We start from the raw sequence: 16,058 nt of genomic DNA, 5'->3' as shown, positions 1-16,058 counted from the left end.
AAATCCAGCCCTGCTTAGAGTACTGAAGATAGATAAGAGACAGAAAAAGTGGATATTTGATAACTATAATTTCTTCCAGCTTATGAAGAGGACAGTTTTGATGAACTTCAATATGCAGATCCAGAAGCAGCAGAGTTAAAGACAGGAAAAGACCATGGAGCAGCTGATCCGTACGACAATAATTCCATTCAGAAACATCGGAATATCTTGTCGGTTACCAAAAAGAGGCAGAAGAAAGACGAGCAGAGATATAAAATCAAAGCAGAAAGTTCTCCTACACCAAGGACTTCCCATCTGATATTCAGCTCAAACTTTCCGAACCTCCCCGATCAGGACAGGAATGTCCACAGATCAACCACCAAAAGGAAAGTAGAAGGCCAGGATTTACAGACCGACAAAAGACCCAAGGTGGCTAAGGAACATGGGGATTCAACAAGAGAAGCCAGTCAACCTCAGTTAGGCTTTAATGCAACCAGAAACCAAAAGGCGTTATTGGATGCCATCAAAACTGGAAGGGACCTCCCCAAAATTGAAGAAACGGGCAAGAGAACCCCCCGACAGCAGCCTGAGATGCATGAGGATCAATGGCTTAATCAAGTAGATTCCTACATAGCCCAACATAAAGCCGCGGATGCCGCTAATGCCATTATTGGCGGGGTGGATTTAGATGCCAAGCAGCAAGTCAGGTTGACTCATTCTTCCCACCAAGCAACCCGAAAGGAAGAGGAGGTTACAATAGTGGAAGAAGAAAGCGAGGACGAAGGAGAAGAAAACGAAGATGACTTATTTGGTGCTCCTCCTCTTCTCTATGACCCAGTGGTGAATTGGAAGCAGACTTTCAAGGCCAGCAATGTAGACTTCCAAGTGTTACGGTCAGACTGGATTGATTTGAAGTGTAACACTTCCGGGAACCTGCTCTTAAAAGAGGAGGAAGCCTTCCAGGTGGTTCAGGTGTTCCTTAAAAAACTGAACCAGAAGACCAAAGGGTAAGATGGGGAGGGGTCTTGAAGCCCCTCTGATCTTTACAGAAGGAGAACTGTAGTACGCAACATAAAATAGGATTTCTTTATGCATCATATAGACAAGTCATGGGGAACCTTTTTCCCCTCGGGTTCCAAAAGCACGCCCCCATAATTTAATTTCCCCCCCCGCGCTGTGCCCCTGCATATACATGCATGACCCCCCCCCCAGCTGTCTTATGCATGCATTCATGGCTTTCTAGGATACTGGGGAGGCCGGAAAACAGCCCAACATGCAAACTGGAAGTTCAGGAACGGACTTACGGGTTGCCCATTGGATAGTTTTTCTTTCTCCGGAGGCTTCAGGAGGCTTCCAGAGGGTGAAAAACAGCCAAAAATCAAGCCCAAAAATCAGCTGGCCAGCGTGCGCATGCATGCTGGAGCTGGTAGGGCAACGCCTTGCATGCCCTCAGAAATGGCTCCAGGTGCCCCCTGTGGCACGCGTGCCATGGGTTCGCTATCATGGATATAGGCCTAAATAGGTAGTTAGGAGTAACTCCGGATCTCAATGTGATGATGTTTTATTAAAGTCTTAGGAGGTAAGGCATGTAGAGTAAGAGCCTTTACTTTTGTTTCTACTATTCAGACCTTTCTGGTTGGCAGATCAAGAGAAGATGAGATAAGATAACCTTTATTGCCATTTTTTACTATAACCACACTGGTCCACATGAAAAATGAAATTCTGTTGCCTGCTCTCAAATAAAAATATATATCTACCCAAACATATACATAACACACATGTACATATGCTATATATATATACATTGATCCATATACACACAAACACACCCATACTTACACACACACACACAGACACAGACACACACACACACAGACACACACACACACAAAAAGAGGACACTGGAGTTTACACAGTTTACACAGATGAAAATCTCAAATTGTGTAGCCAAATCTCACTGCTAACTAAACAAGGCAGCGGAAACAAGGGGGATGATCTTGGGTGCAAAATTAAAGATGGGATACAGGGTTATCAGGAGCATGCAGTTTTATACCACCACAGGAAGATGGTGTGTATAGGTTGTCCTCGGCTTACGACCACAATTGAGCCCAACATTTCTGTTGCTAAGTGAAACATTTGCTAAGTGAATTTTGCCCCATTTCCCAACTTTTCTTGTCACCGTTGTTAAGTGAATCATGACCGTTGGTAAAGTGAAACACTGCAACCATCATAAATATGAGTCAGTTGCCGAGCATCTGACTTTTGATCATGTGGGCATGGGGACGCTGCAAAGATCATAAGTCACTTTTGTTCAGGGATGTTGTAACTTTGAATGGTCACTAATTGGACTGTTGTAAGTCGAGGACTATCTGTATAGGCTAAATGCATTCATTCTGGTTTAAAAACCACTGCCAGCCTTCCCAGGTAGACCAGACAGAAAGCATGGCCAGGTGAGCTAATTATTTTAAGTCTGCATTAACAGAATCTTGCAAGTCTGATAGAACAGATCTCCTTGCTGTCTCTTTGCTGCATGAGAAGCTAGAGAGAGACCTTTCTGAGTTTCTTTCTCCACCCAGTTTGCAGCCGAAGGCTATGCCCTCTCTTATTGGATTGTTCCCTAGGCAATTTTCCTTTGCCCTCTCTCCCAAGGTCCTCCTCACAGACCATTGCAGTTGTTCTGCTGACAAATGAAATGTTCTAAGACAGTAATGGCTAATGTTTTCGTCGCTGGGTGCCAAAAGCGCATGTGGGCACCCATAATGCAATGCAAGTGCAACCCCCCTCCCACGTTCCCACCCCGTGCATGCATATGCAAGCCTCCACGTGTGCCCCGCACACGTTCGTGTGACTCCCCTGTGTTCCCTTGCCCATGCACATGCTACGCCCTCTATGTGCCCCCCACACATGCACATGCAACCCCGTGCATGTGCGGCAGAGACCCAAAAGCCAGCTTGCCAGCAGGAGGAGCATGCACATGCGTGGTGAAGCTGAGCTGGGGCAATGGCTCGCGTGCTTGCAGAGAGGGCTGTGCGTGCCACCTGTGGCAAGCGTGCCATAGGTTGGCCATCATAGTCCTGAGTGAATAACGTAAACAGCTGCACTTCTTTCAGGATTTAGGTCTGTGCAATCAGCCGAGGCGTTATGATTGTCCTATCCTTTTTCTTCTATAATCCATTTAAGCAAAAGGCCACAAATAATTTGTTTGTATGGATTTGTTGAATAATGGTAGAATATCATTCAATGTGAGTCAATATTGTCTAATAGTTAGACAATAGTCGAATCATGTAATGCTGAATGCCAAAGCAAATATAACGGATGCCCCATTTTAACAAACCCAGTGCATGTTTTTACCTCCTGCATGATGATATTCCCTAAAGTAGATAGAAAACAACAATAGATATTTAGAAAAAGATAATATAATAATGGAGATCTTAAGGATAGGATCTTTAGCGGTCCAAACAGAACTAAATCAAGCAGAAAATACACGGAAGATCTTTGCAGAGCATCAGAGCAGGGGAGCTGTGCTTGGTGGGCCACCACCCTAACCCCAAAATCTAAACTAAAGTCCTCCCATTTCCAGGCGGTTCCAGTTAGAGCGCATCGTGAATGTGGAGAAGCGTCAAGATTACCTGCGAGGCAGCCGTTACTTTCTGGAGCTGGAACTGTTGGAGCAGGGAAAACGCCGAGTCCGTTTCTCAGAATACGTCTACACACGGGGCTGGCACGGAGGCAGCAGTGGAGAGGAGGAAGCCAATATGAAGGAGTTGGCATGGGGCCACCGACGTCGCCTGATGACCAGCAGGGATGAGCCTGTGCTCTGCTGGCCGTTAAGCTTCTTATGGAACCACCGTGCGGTTGTCCACTTTATAGTGCCCGGTAATGGGACAGAATTGATATTTTAAAGTAAACAGAATGTTGTGTGTATTGGTAGAATAACGGTAGACTTGGGTGTCCTCGCTTTAACCAGGAGGAATTATATTTATGGAATAATTGGTGCTCGGTGACCTTGGTGGTTTTCTTGAAAGAAAATCACCCAGCTCAGACAGCACAAAGGACCCCACAGTTCAACCCTGAGCTACAGAGATTGTATTCTATTAGAATTATATTTAACTAGCTGATAACCCAACATTGCCCAGGTAGGGGGGAAATGTCTGGACCAAACATAATTTATTGATTTATTTTATTAAAAAGTTTTTATTTTTAGATAAACATAAAACATACAGACATAAACACACACAAAATAAAAACCCTTCTCCAATTACTTACAGTGTGTCGATTGGTTACAAAACTTTTGTGCTTTCTCGCAATAGTCTTCACTTGCAATTTACACAAAGAGTCATATCATCATTCTAATATATATGTATACAATTGTTAGGGTTATTAAACATTCATTTGACTATAGCTATTATTGAATCCTTTTTATGTAAAATATTCTAAATTGAAGATAAATTTATATTATGGCATTTGCATCATCCTGAAATCATCCAATAGTATTACATCTTTATATTCTATTCTATATAGAATTATTTATCTTTTATAACAAAGCTTTTAAACATCCTCTCCATAGTCCTCACTTACAATTTATATAAAATTTCGTATCAATCTAGTGTGTGTGTGTGTATATATATATGCATTATTATCATTATTAATCATTATTTAGCTATAACTATTATTACTTTATTTTATACATAATACTCTAAATTTAACTGTTTAACTTAATTTTTATTCTAACATTTCATTTCTTCATCCTGTATCCTTCCAGTTGTAGTACAGTCCTATATCTCTTGCCATGTGTGGTATTTTTATTCTAATTGTTTTCTTGATAAGTCTTAAGTGGACTTCTCTTGGCACTTTGTTGTCCCTTGCGTATCTTGTAAAGACTCGAAACCCTCCATCTGTTCCTTCCATCCACTTGCCTTTAGTTATCACTGGTGCTTCTGCCAGAATTTCTCTCATTGTTTCTGCCAAATTTTCTCCCTTTTCTTCTTCCATGTTTTGAGATTTGACATAGGGTTCCAGTTTATTAATCTCTCCTTTCAACATTCCACTCCTGTCATTTCCAACCACGCTTGATTTGTTGTCAATATCAGCAATTTTCTTATCACTTTGTTCATATTTTTCTTTAATTTTTTGAACTCTATCCTCAAATTTCATCATCGTTTTATAAATATTCTCAACTCTTCCCTCTATTTTTTCTGTTTTCTATTCTATGTTCTCCATCCTCTTTTCAATGTTTTTGTAGTTATTTGTACTTTTTGAATTTCAAACATAATCATTTGCAATGTTAATTCTTTTTCTTCTTCATGTTGCGCCATTCTTCCAGGTTATAAACCCGCCCACTAAAACATCCAAAGCTTTTTTGTTAAGTTTCAAACAAGTTCACTACAATCTTTCAAGTCAAGGTTTTCACTTCATTCTAGTCCAGCTATTGATAGTACTCCAGAAGAGCACCTGCATAAACAATCTGTACTCTTCCCATTATCCCTTTCAATCAACAAAATCAGGAGCCTTGAAGTATTAAATATGAGTCAGATGTTCAAAGGAAATTAAAAAAAACAATGTTTCCAAGCCTCCAGCCTCTAGATGGCAGTGTTGCTTCTTTTTCCTCTGCCTCTATCCCTCTCTTTAAATTCCGATCTTAAGAAAAAAAAGTGCTTAAAAGCAAACAATCCCGCCGAGCGTTGTAAAAAGAAAAGAAAATCAGAATCTACAAATATGAAAAAAGAGGAAAAAATAAAAGAAGAGGGAAAAAAGAAACCAGTCCAATTTAAAAAGTAAGAAGCATTTGTAAAAATTCCATCCATAAAAAAACAAAATTAAAAAAGGCTAACACACTAAGTTTAATTCAGGCTTAATTCGCCACTTGCTCTCTTCTATCTTCAATTTTAATTTTACTCTCTTTTGGTGTGTTCTCTTCTCTAATAGTAAGATTTATCTCACCATTTCAATACACTCTCTCTCCTGATTTTCTTCCAAGGCATTATAAAGTTGTATTAACACTTCACATGATCTTGATTCTATCCCTCTGTTTATGCAGCCTAGAACTGTGTTGGCTTTCTTGGCAGGTGCTGCACACTGCTGGCTCATATTTAAATGGTTGTCCATTAGGATTCCAAGATCACAGTTACTACTATTGAGCAAGGTACCACCTATACTGTACCTGTGCATTCCATTTTTCTTGCCTAAATGTAGAACCTTACTTTTTTCACCACTGAATTTCATTTTATTAGATAGTGCTCAATGTTCAAGTTTGTCAAGATCCTTCTGTATCTTTAGCCTATCTTCTGGAGTGTTAGCTATTCATGCCATCTAGTAATACTATTATTATATATACAGGTAGTCCTTGAATTAGGGACCACAATTGAGCCCAAAATGTCTGCTGCTTAGCAAGACTGTTGTTAAGGGAGTCTGGCCCCATTTTATGACTTTTCTTGCCATGATTATTAAGTGAATCACTGCAGTGGTTGAGGAGATCACATGACCCAGTTCACAGCAACCGCCATAAATACATGCCAGTTGCTAAATGTCTGAATTGTGATCTCACGATTGTTGGGATGCTGCAACCATCGTAAGTGTGAAAAATGGTCATAAGTCTCTTCTTTTGGTGCCATTGTAACTTCAAACCATCACTGTGATAGGTTGTAACAGAGGTGGTATACCCCTTCCCTACCGGTTCGCCAAATGTGAGCGCAAGAATTTTAAAGGAGAAGATCCTTCCACGCATGCACTTTTGGCAAAACAAATGACCTAAATGGGATGCCATAGAGCCAAGCATGGGTGGGCGGAGCCACCCGCGATTTCCGCTACCAATTCGGGCAATCTGGTCTGAACCAGTAGAATACCACCTCTGGGTTGTAAGTCAAGGACTATGTGTATAAAATATTTCATTTGTCACTAAATCTTATGCCTAACCTTGTATCTGGGTCACCAAGGTCCCATCTTAGTGCTGGTTTTGCTTTGATTCTTTTCCTTCTTCTTTCAATCAGTGAAAAATCAGGCCCGCTGGGTGAAGCAGTTCATTTTTGACATGGAAGAGCTCTTTAGGATCACTAAGGACCCCTATTTCAATGTCATCATCGTAGACTACAGCAGTGATGACATGGATATAGAAAAAGCTCTGAAAGAGTCCACCTTGCGCAGGTAAGGATCTGTTTCCTTTAAGAAATCTATCTTCAAATAGAAGCAGAAGTCACCGTATACCAAGTCTATAAAGAGTTGATGGAGTAATGAAACTTATTTGTTAAAGAAGTCCCACTGGCATTTCTCTTTTGTCACCATCCATTTCCATTCTGGAGTGCTGGATTGAATCACTGCAGGAACTAATCAGTTTGGAGTTTCTTGTTGAATTTAAAATAAGGACACCCTTAACCCAAGGCCTTTCGGTACTGTCCATGGGGTTTGACTGACTGCTCTTTAGAAGGCCAGATCCTGAAGATGAAATTCAAATACTTTGGCCACCTAGTGAGAATGAAGGACTCACTGGAGAAGAGCCTGATGCTGGGAAAGATTGAGGGCAAAAGAAGAAGGAGATGACAGAGAATGAGGTGGCTGGATGGAGTCACCGAAGCAGTGAGCTTAAATGGACTCCAGAGGATGGTAGAGGACAGGAGGGCCTGGCCCATAGGGTCGTGATGGGTTGGACATGACTTCTCAATTAACAACAACCAAAGGCAGGGGTAATAGATTTATGCAAGATTAACTCAGCATTTAGAATCATCTCTAAAAACAATCAAGTGTTTCTTGAGAAGTTCAAATCTTTATGTTTATTCTTACATGAGTTTTTACAAGATCAGAAAGATGTTCAGTGAAATCTCATCATATCTATTAGGATTTTAGCCATGTTATAAATTGTTGGTGTTTTGGTGAGGGGGGGGGATACTTACCTTTGTCCTAAAGTCTTCATTTGAGTAATCCAGTTAATTCTACCTATAATTGACCCCTTTCACTTGTAACATTTCACTTGCTGTATTTACTCACAGTGAGGTGCAGCATCTTCTTGCTTGTAGGAATGACAAGTCACAACCCTATTTTCAGATTTTCATTTTATGGATGGAAGGTTGAAATTGAGAAATAGTTCATTTTAAAACAGACGGCGATTTGTAACAGATTTGGGAAAGGATTGCCAGAACTGCCATAGCCCACTCTCTGACAATTATAACTTCCATTTTCTCTAACTTCTCTCCAGCTACCAATACTTGCGATTGTCTGGGAATTTTGAGAGATCTAAAGGTCTGCAGGCTGGCATAGACAAAGTCCGGGTAAGTGGTAAGAGTTTGTAATGTAGACTGTTAACATGGCTACAACTACAAGGAAAAGGCATTTAAAGATGATCACCTTAGCATGTTGCTTTTCAAATAAGATGATTCAGCTGTATTGGCATCTCTTCTTCATAAGCTGCATTAACTGTTTATTTATTTATTTTATTTATTTCATTTATTTCATTTATTTTATTTATTTTAATTTTATTTATTTTATTTATTTTATTTATTTTATTTATTTATTTTATTTATTTTATTTATTTTATTTATTTTATTTATTTTATTTATTTTATTTATTTTATTTATTTTATTTATTTTATTTATTTTATTTATTTTATTTATTTTATTTATTTTATTTATTTTATTTATTTTATTTATTTTATTTATTTTATTTATTTTATTTATTTTATTTATTTTATTTATTTCATCAAGCATGTATTAGATAACATATATAATGATTTTGGATACATGAAATGGATACGAATAAAAAGAAACATTAGGATAGGGACGGTAGGCAGGTTGGTGTGCTTCTACACACCTCTTACAGACCTCTTAGGAATGGGGTGAGGTCATCAGTAGACAGTCTAAGGTTAAGGGTTTGGGGGTTTGGGGAAGAAACCACAGAATCAGGTAGTGCATTCCAGGCGTTTACCACTCTGTTGCTGAAGTCGTATTTTCTGCAATCAAGTTTGGAACGGTTTACCTTAAGTTTGTATCTATTGTGTGCTTGTATATTGTTGTGGTTGAAGCTGAAGTAGTCATTGACAGGTAGGACATTGGAGCAGATACTTTTGTGTACTACGCTTAGGTCCGACTGAAGATGGCGTAGTTCTAAATTGTCTAAGCCCAAAATTTCAAGTCTGGTAGTATAAGGTATTCTGTTGGGAGCAGAGGAGTAGAGTACTCTTCTCGTGAAATACCTCTGGACTCGCTCGATTGTATTAATCCCGGGAACCATGCATTCTGTGTCACTCATCTCCCATTGAAAACCATGTGGCTTATTGATATTCCATCAAGCTTTGAAGCTCTGGGGGTTCTCCCAAACTTTGAGTTAGGATGGATGGAGTCCCTTGGGTTTCTGGCTATGTTTTTTGTATAAAATGGTCAGATCCCACTGTGTTTTGTTCTATATTGTATTTGTATTGAGCTTCCCAGAGTCAGTTGGTAGTCAGATGGCTCATCAATTGAATAAAATCAAATGAATAGATAGTTTTTTTTTTTTTAAAAAGGATGACGTTTAGAGACAATCTGTTATTCAGAGGAAGATTGGAAAATAGGGGAAAATCCCTTTTCGAAGGAAAGGAGAAAAGGCAATGGACAAGCTAGAGAGAAAAAAATAACCTTCAACATTTAAATTAAGCTTTTCAATGTTAATAATATTTTAGCAATTACAAAAGAAATGGAAAGAATTTTTGTTTCAAGTTTTCTCAAAATAATTTCTGCATTTTCAAGAGATGCTTGTCCTGTGATGGGATCCTGTACATACGGGAATACTTGACAGGTCTACATTTCTATACTGGAACAAAACCAATAGAAAGGAAAGGAAATATTCTCTTCAGGAGTCAGAGCGGAAATAGCCATAGACAGTGGTAGGATTCAACCGGTATAACAACTGGTTCGCTTTGCACACACTTTTCATTTGAAATCAGCACTAAATCTTACCTGTTCCCACAGCCCCGGTGAGTAAAACAGCTGAGACGTGACAATCTGCTCTGTCACGCCGATCAGCTGGGCTTCAAACAAAGGAAATATAGGATGGAATAGAGCAGGGGTGGGTGGGCGGGGCCAACTTATCACCAGAACTACCGGTTTGCCCAAACCAGTCCGAACCGTCTGAATCCCACCTCTGGCCATAGAGGTACAGAAGCCAATGTCCTAATTGGAGGAGATGATTCTGTAGGGTAGCAGCCTCACCAGCCTCCCTAAATCTTGATTTAGACTTGTCCACAACTGCACGTAGGCATCGACGCTTGCCTACACTGCAAAAGGGTTGATAGGTAAGTATCGGTTGCAAATAGTTGCAAACAGGCCTATGCGCACACCTCACAAATCCCACGTTCTGCATGCTAATTGGTTGATCCTACTCCCTCTTGGTGCTTTTGCAGTTTGGCCAGAACATTAACATTCACAGAAATATAAATGCAACAGCTATGCAACCGCCTTTGAACGATGGTTCAGTGATGTGCAGTGATGGAGAAGTCTAACACAGCCTTCAGACTCTCCCTTCGTGCAGCACTGGATGTTTTGTTATGTTTTGCTGGATCCCCTTGATCTGGCTTCAGCAGCAGGCTGATGACAAGAGGATGGTACCAGGATTAGTCTTCTATAAAAGTTAAGGGGTCACCCCAGATCTGGACCAAAGAGGCTGTGGAGACAAGCCCAATGACTTAGGCAGTCGCGGAATTAACAGCTCTATATTTTTGCCTACAGGATTCTCACAGCATCATTTTTCTTTGTGACCTGCACATCCATTTCCCGGCAGGGTTCGTTGACTCTGTTCGGAAACACTGCGTGGAAGGGAAAATGGCCTTTGCACCCATAGTTATGAGAATGAAGTGTGGTGCGACTCCACAACAGCCAGATGGTAAGGAGTTGGTTGTAGGCAAATGATGCTTCAATAGCAGATTTATTTTCTGGGCAATGCCGGAAACCCAAAGACCAGTTGGCTGGCATGCGCATGCCTGGTTTTTTGACCATTTTTCGCTGTTTTTTGGGCTGTTTCAGGCTGTTTTGGGGGGCTTTTTCTGGCTTGTTTTCTGGGCCGTTTTCAGGCCAAAACCAACCCATAAACCAGCTGAAAACGGCCCCAAAATGGCCTGTTTTGGGGGTGGTTTGGGGGCAGTTTTCTGGTGCCCAGGTATCTGTGAATACCAGTTGGCTGATGCCCATGTGCGTGCCAGAAACCAGAAGAGCAACTGGCGATGGTGCGTGTGCCCGCAGAGAGGGCTCCGTGTGCTACCTCTGGCACGCGTGCCATAGGTTTGCCATCACGGGTTTGGGGACTTTAATTTTTAAAAAAATGGCTAACAATTAGGGTTTTTTTCTTTTATAGGCTACTGGGAAGTTAATGGTTTTGGTCTCCTGGGCATATATAAATCTGATTTGGTTCGTATCGGCGGAATGAACACAGAAGAGTTCCGTGACAAATGGGGAGGAGAAGACTGGGAGCTCTTGGACAGGTCAGTAAGAATTTGGTAGCTATCTTTCAAAATAGTCCAGCCAGTGGCCATTTCCAAGAGAGGAATTGTATATAGCTAGTCCTCGACCTATGGCCAGAATGGAGATGAGTATTTCTGATGTTAAACCAGGCACTTGTTAAGTGAGTCACACCAAATTTTATGAACTTTGCGCCATGGTTGTAAAGCAGATACCATATTTTTCGGAGTATAAGGCACATCGGAGTATAAGACGCACCAAGATTTTGAAGAGGTAAAATTTTTTAAAAAGGTTTTGCACTCTGCAGGCCTCCCAAACCCTCTGCATGTCTCATTTTTTGTGAAAACCGGGGCATGCAGAAAGCTTGAGAGGTCTCAAAAACAAGCAAACAACGGCCGATTATTTGCAAAAACAGGCCCGTTTTTTGCCAGAAAAGGGACATGCATAGCCTTTAGGAGGCTTGTAGAGTGCTGCCGGGGTTTGGGGGGAGGGGCAAAAACAAGCAAAAACAGCCTGTTGTTTTCTCAATTTTGCCCTCCCCAGCCCCCAGGAACACTTTGCAGGCCTCCCAAACCCTTTGCATGTCCATTTTTTTGAACATTTTGTTTCTATGTTCCATTGGACAACAATGGCATGCGGCTCTGGTCCCATCTCTGCCTCCAATGCAGAGCCCTCCTTAGAGCCTTCCCCAGAACTGGCCCATGCTCCTCCCCAACCCCCTCACGGTCCGAATCTGCTGCCAGCTCTGCTGGCCGCTAGCAGGCCACAACACATCCCCATGGTCATGTGATCAGAATTGAGGCACTTGCCAATAGGCATGTATTTATAAATAATATAATAAATAATTTATAAGTATCCCTGGGCCATATAATCACTATTTATGACCCCTTGACAAGTAAAATCAATGGGAGAAGCTGGATTGACTTAACGACTGCATGTTTCCCTCAACCACAATGGCAAAAAATGAACACAGTTCATTTAACAATTACCTTGCTTAGAAATTCAAATTCTGATCTCAACTGTGGTCCTACGTTAAGGACTAACTGTAAACAGTAGGCCAGAAATGATGCCGATTATATTCTTACGTTATTGCACATCACCCAAAATCACTTGTCACGAGATGGGATGCTATATAAATTTGATAAATTAATATTGAAATTTCCTCCACTTTCTCTTACAGGATATTTCAGGCAGGCCTGGAGGTAGAGCGACTTTATATCAGGAATTTCTTCCATCACTACCATTCCAGGAGGGGAATGTGGAATCGACGTTTGCTACAGATGTGATACATTTTCCCACTTCTGAATCCCATTTTGGGTTTTCTCTGGAGACATCGCTAAGAAGACACTCATTCTCTTTTCCACAGTGATCACAGCATGAATTCTGAGGCTGAGACCAAAAAAAAAAAAAAAAGACAAAATGGAGAGTTTTCATTTAACCACTGGAAAAAACTGACAAGAAAATGGTCACATTAACACATGACAATTGTGTTTTCCACAGTTGTCTGTCCAAATAGTTGATTTTCAGAGCGTGAAAAATTTTCTCACCAGCATATCACAATCTTCACTCACAGAAGAGTCTCTTTATGGTGCCTTGTTCGTATGGATTTTTTTAAAAAAAAAAACAAAAAACTAAAAAACAAAGAGTGCTTTCAATTCATTCATAGCAAAACTTTTTAAAAGTAGTGGATTATTAAATGGATTAATGCAGACTTCCATGATGTCTAAAATCCTGAAGGATCTCCAATATTTGAAGGACAAATTGTCTATCATCAAAAAACAAAATAATATTGTGAATGAATGCAAACAGAAAGGTGCCAGAACTGAAACGAAATGCCTTACATAGTGTGTTACAAGAGGATTATACCCGCTCTCTTTTTAAAGGTGCTCTCTTTTTTTTGAGGTAATTTAAGAACCCAAAAACCTTAAAATTCATGCCTTTGGACTAAAGTCAATCAATTTCTTGATCTTTGCATAGCACCGTTCAACCTATGCAAGATATATTAAGGAATTTCTCTTCATACTTTCTTTTTTTTTTTTTTTTTGTATTCTTATATTCTACTCAGGTAATGGGAAAGAAACATCTGCTTTAGAAAAACGGATATATTTTTTCTTCTCTGACCACCCACTGCTTCTTTGTCTCAATCAACAGGATATTTGGTGGAGTGATAGTCAAACTGCCTCTGAAATCTTGCTGGGATCTGAATTATAATTGACAGACACTTTGGTCAATTTGATAATCATAGGAATGATACTGCCAATAGGAATATGACTGGTCTTCCTCGGTTGACACTTGGGAAATTGATCGACACTTCAGTCCTAGACATCGGTACTCAGAGCAAGATCCATAGACTTCAACGGCTTTAATATACTTTTTTTTTAATTTATTGTGCGTTCTTACTATTTTTAGTTGGTTTTACTTTTTTATTTTAATGTATTATAAAGCATTCTAAGAGAATTTTTTTTGAAGGGCAAGATATTATTGTTTATAAAATTATTTAATAAGTTATACTTTTGGACTGAGCTCTCAGATAGAAAAGTGATTTGCATCCATGTAAGAAAAGGAAGCCGGTCAGTCAATTTCCTGATGGCAAATTTTATAGGAGGCCCCGATGTGGAGCCCCTATTTGGAAAGTTTATGATCCCCTTAGATCCTTAGCAACTTTAAGAGGTGTGGACTTCAATTCCCAGAATTCACCAACCAGCATAATGGATGGGGAATTTGGGGAATTGAAGTCCATGCATCTTAAGGTTTTCAAGAGTGAGAAACACTGCCTTGGATTAAGCGCACAAAGTCCTAACTGAGGAATATATGCGTGCATGTTTATATATATATTAATGTGCATATGCCCGCCGGGGGTAGGTTGCTTCCAGTTTTACCTGCATGCGCAGAAAAAATTACAGTGAACTGCGCACATGCAGTCACTGAAATCCAAAATGGCGGAGGCCCAGTATTGGGAAGGGAACCGGTTCGGGGGCATGGCAGGGCTGGGTCGCTGCTAGTTCTGTGACCCAGGCCTGATTTCCACTACTGGTTCGGTCGAATCGGGCTGAACTGGCAGTAACCCACCTCTGATGCACACACATAAATCAAGCAACGACAATAATTTCATAACGTCCCACAAATGGCCTTCTTAACCTGGCAGCAATGATCACAGTAACAGAGAGAAGCAGCCCAATTCAACAGAAACTTTTACAAAGGAAACAAGAGTCTATCCTGTTTAATGCAAGTGTGAATGTGAATAGAATCTACGTCACTGGTTTTCAACCTCAGCAGCTTGAGGATATGTGGACTTCAACTCCCAGAATTCCTCAGCCAGCAAAGCAAAGCTGGCTGGGGGAATTCTGGGAGTTGAAGTCCACGCATCGTCAGGTTGCCAAGGTTGAGAAACATTGATGTGTGAACCTAAAGCAAAAAAAAAAAAAAAGCTGCCTTTTCAAGAAACCGAGCTTTTAATAGTCTTCAAGCTAAAGTCAACCTACATAGTCAATTCCATCAATCACCAGGAAATTGTAGATTTTGATTCTTTCCACCTCAGTGGGTAAGCCTTTGCAAACCTTATGTCCTCTGTCTTGTCTAAGAAGAAGGCCATGTGCTGCTCCCTGTTAGCCTGCGGTAAGAGCCCTTGCTTCCAAAAGTAGAGAATTAAAGGAGAAAATGAATCAGCTGGTATTATTTCTCCAGGAGAAATTCCACCTCTCCTGCCCCTTGGTGAGTTCTTATGGAGGATTTTGTTCCAGCATCTTCTGAGTCCTTTCATGTGGCCATAGTAGGCAGGGATTCTCTTTATTGCAAAATATTAATAGTCTCAATTTTGCTACCCAGCGATTCTTATTAAGTTGTTCGGGTCGGCTTTTCTTGTTTACCGTGTGCTGGGTTTATTTTTTTTCCATTCGGGCATGAAGTTGAGAGGTTGTCTTCACTGTGAGTTTGTTTTGGAAAGGAGAAAAGGCAACTGCTACCTTGAAGAAACAAATAATCACCGGATAGTTTGTTCATGTACAAACAGATATGCTGTCCGATGATGTAGGGATGTCATCCTGAAAAAAAAAATCCTCCAGAATCCTTGATTGAATTATGTGAATGAACATCTGGTTATAAAATATGAAATGCTTGAGTCCAGTTTAGCTTCTGGTGACTTCTGGGACAAGTCCACCTAGGAACATATGGGCAAAGAAATGAAAATTATTTTCCCTTGCCTTCTTCCGGGGTGCTTCCCCCCCCCCCCAATTTCCTAGTCCAGGGCCCTGATACTTCATGGAGGTAACTCATCCAAGTACCCCAGATTGTCTGGAGGGCAGCAAATAATGTCAAAATGGCCATGCAACAGGGCAGTTGAAGATCTGCCTTTTGTAAATGTCATACGATGTATTCAATGCATGCTAATAAGGGTAGACTTTATCAAACTTGCATCATCACAGCGTCATCACGTGATGTATCGGGACTTTTTTCCCTTTTCGCTAAACTGGGTGTGGGCGTGGCCAGCCTGTGACGCATCCAGCCCATGGGCTGTGAGTTTGACAGCCCTGACCTCAACGCAGTCAACAAGGGTCTCTTAGCAATTATTAAACATCTTGAGGTTGTTGTTGTTTTTTAAAAAAACCTGTGTTTTGAACCAAGATCCAATCTTTTTCAATCACTGGAATTGATAAGTAGAAGACAACC

At 40.5% G+C, this 16,058-nt stretch overlaps 1 protein-coding gene across 2 annotated transcripts in view; it reads left to right on the top strand.

The window, feature by feature from the left end:
• B4GALNT3 (beta-1,4-N-acetyl-galactosaminyltransferase 3) overlaps positions 1-13,901 on the top strand; it is an 83,285-nt gene extending 69,384 nt beyond the window's left edge. Inside the window, exons 14-21 of one of the 2 annotated variants that reach the window (XR_014175713.1) lie at positions 80-986; positions 3,560-3,855; positions 6,966-7,119; positions 8,165-8,237; positions 10,668-10,821; positions 11,290-11,416; positions 12,574-13,295; positions 13,459-13,901. Coding sequence is in view for 1 of the 2 variants with exons in the window: in XM_081957154.1 (XP_081813280.1) it covers positions 80-986; positions 3,560-3,855; positions 6,966-7,119; positions 8,165-8,237; positions 10,668-10,821; positions 11,290-11,416; positions 12,574-12,679 (1,817 nt within the window). In the remaining variant the exon portion in view is untranslated. Of the gene's footprint in view, positions 1-79; positions 987-3,559; positions 3,856-6,965; positions 7,120-8,164; positions 8,238-10,667; positions 10,822-11,289; positions 11,417-12,573 lie in introns of both variants that reach the window. The other variant, XM_081957154.1, reaches the window with a different exon arrangement.
• The last annotated feature ends 2,157 nt before the right edge of the window (positions 13,902-16,058 follow it).

The sequence above is a fragment of the Natrix helvetica genome, assembly GCF_964273705.1.
Source record: "Natrix helvetica genome assembly, chromosome: 6".
Classification (NCBI taxonomy): Eukaryota; Metazoa; Chordata; class Lepidosauria; order Squamata; family Natricidae; genus Natrix; species Natrix helvetica.
This window is presented reverse-complemented; position numbering and strand designations above follow the sequence as displayed.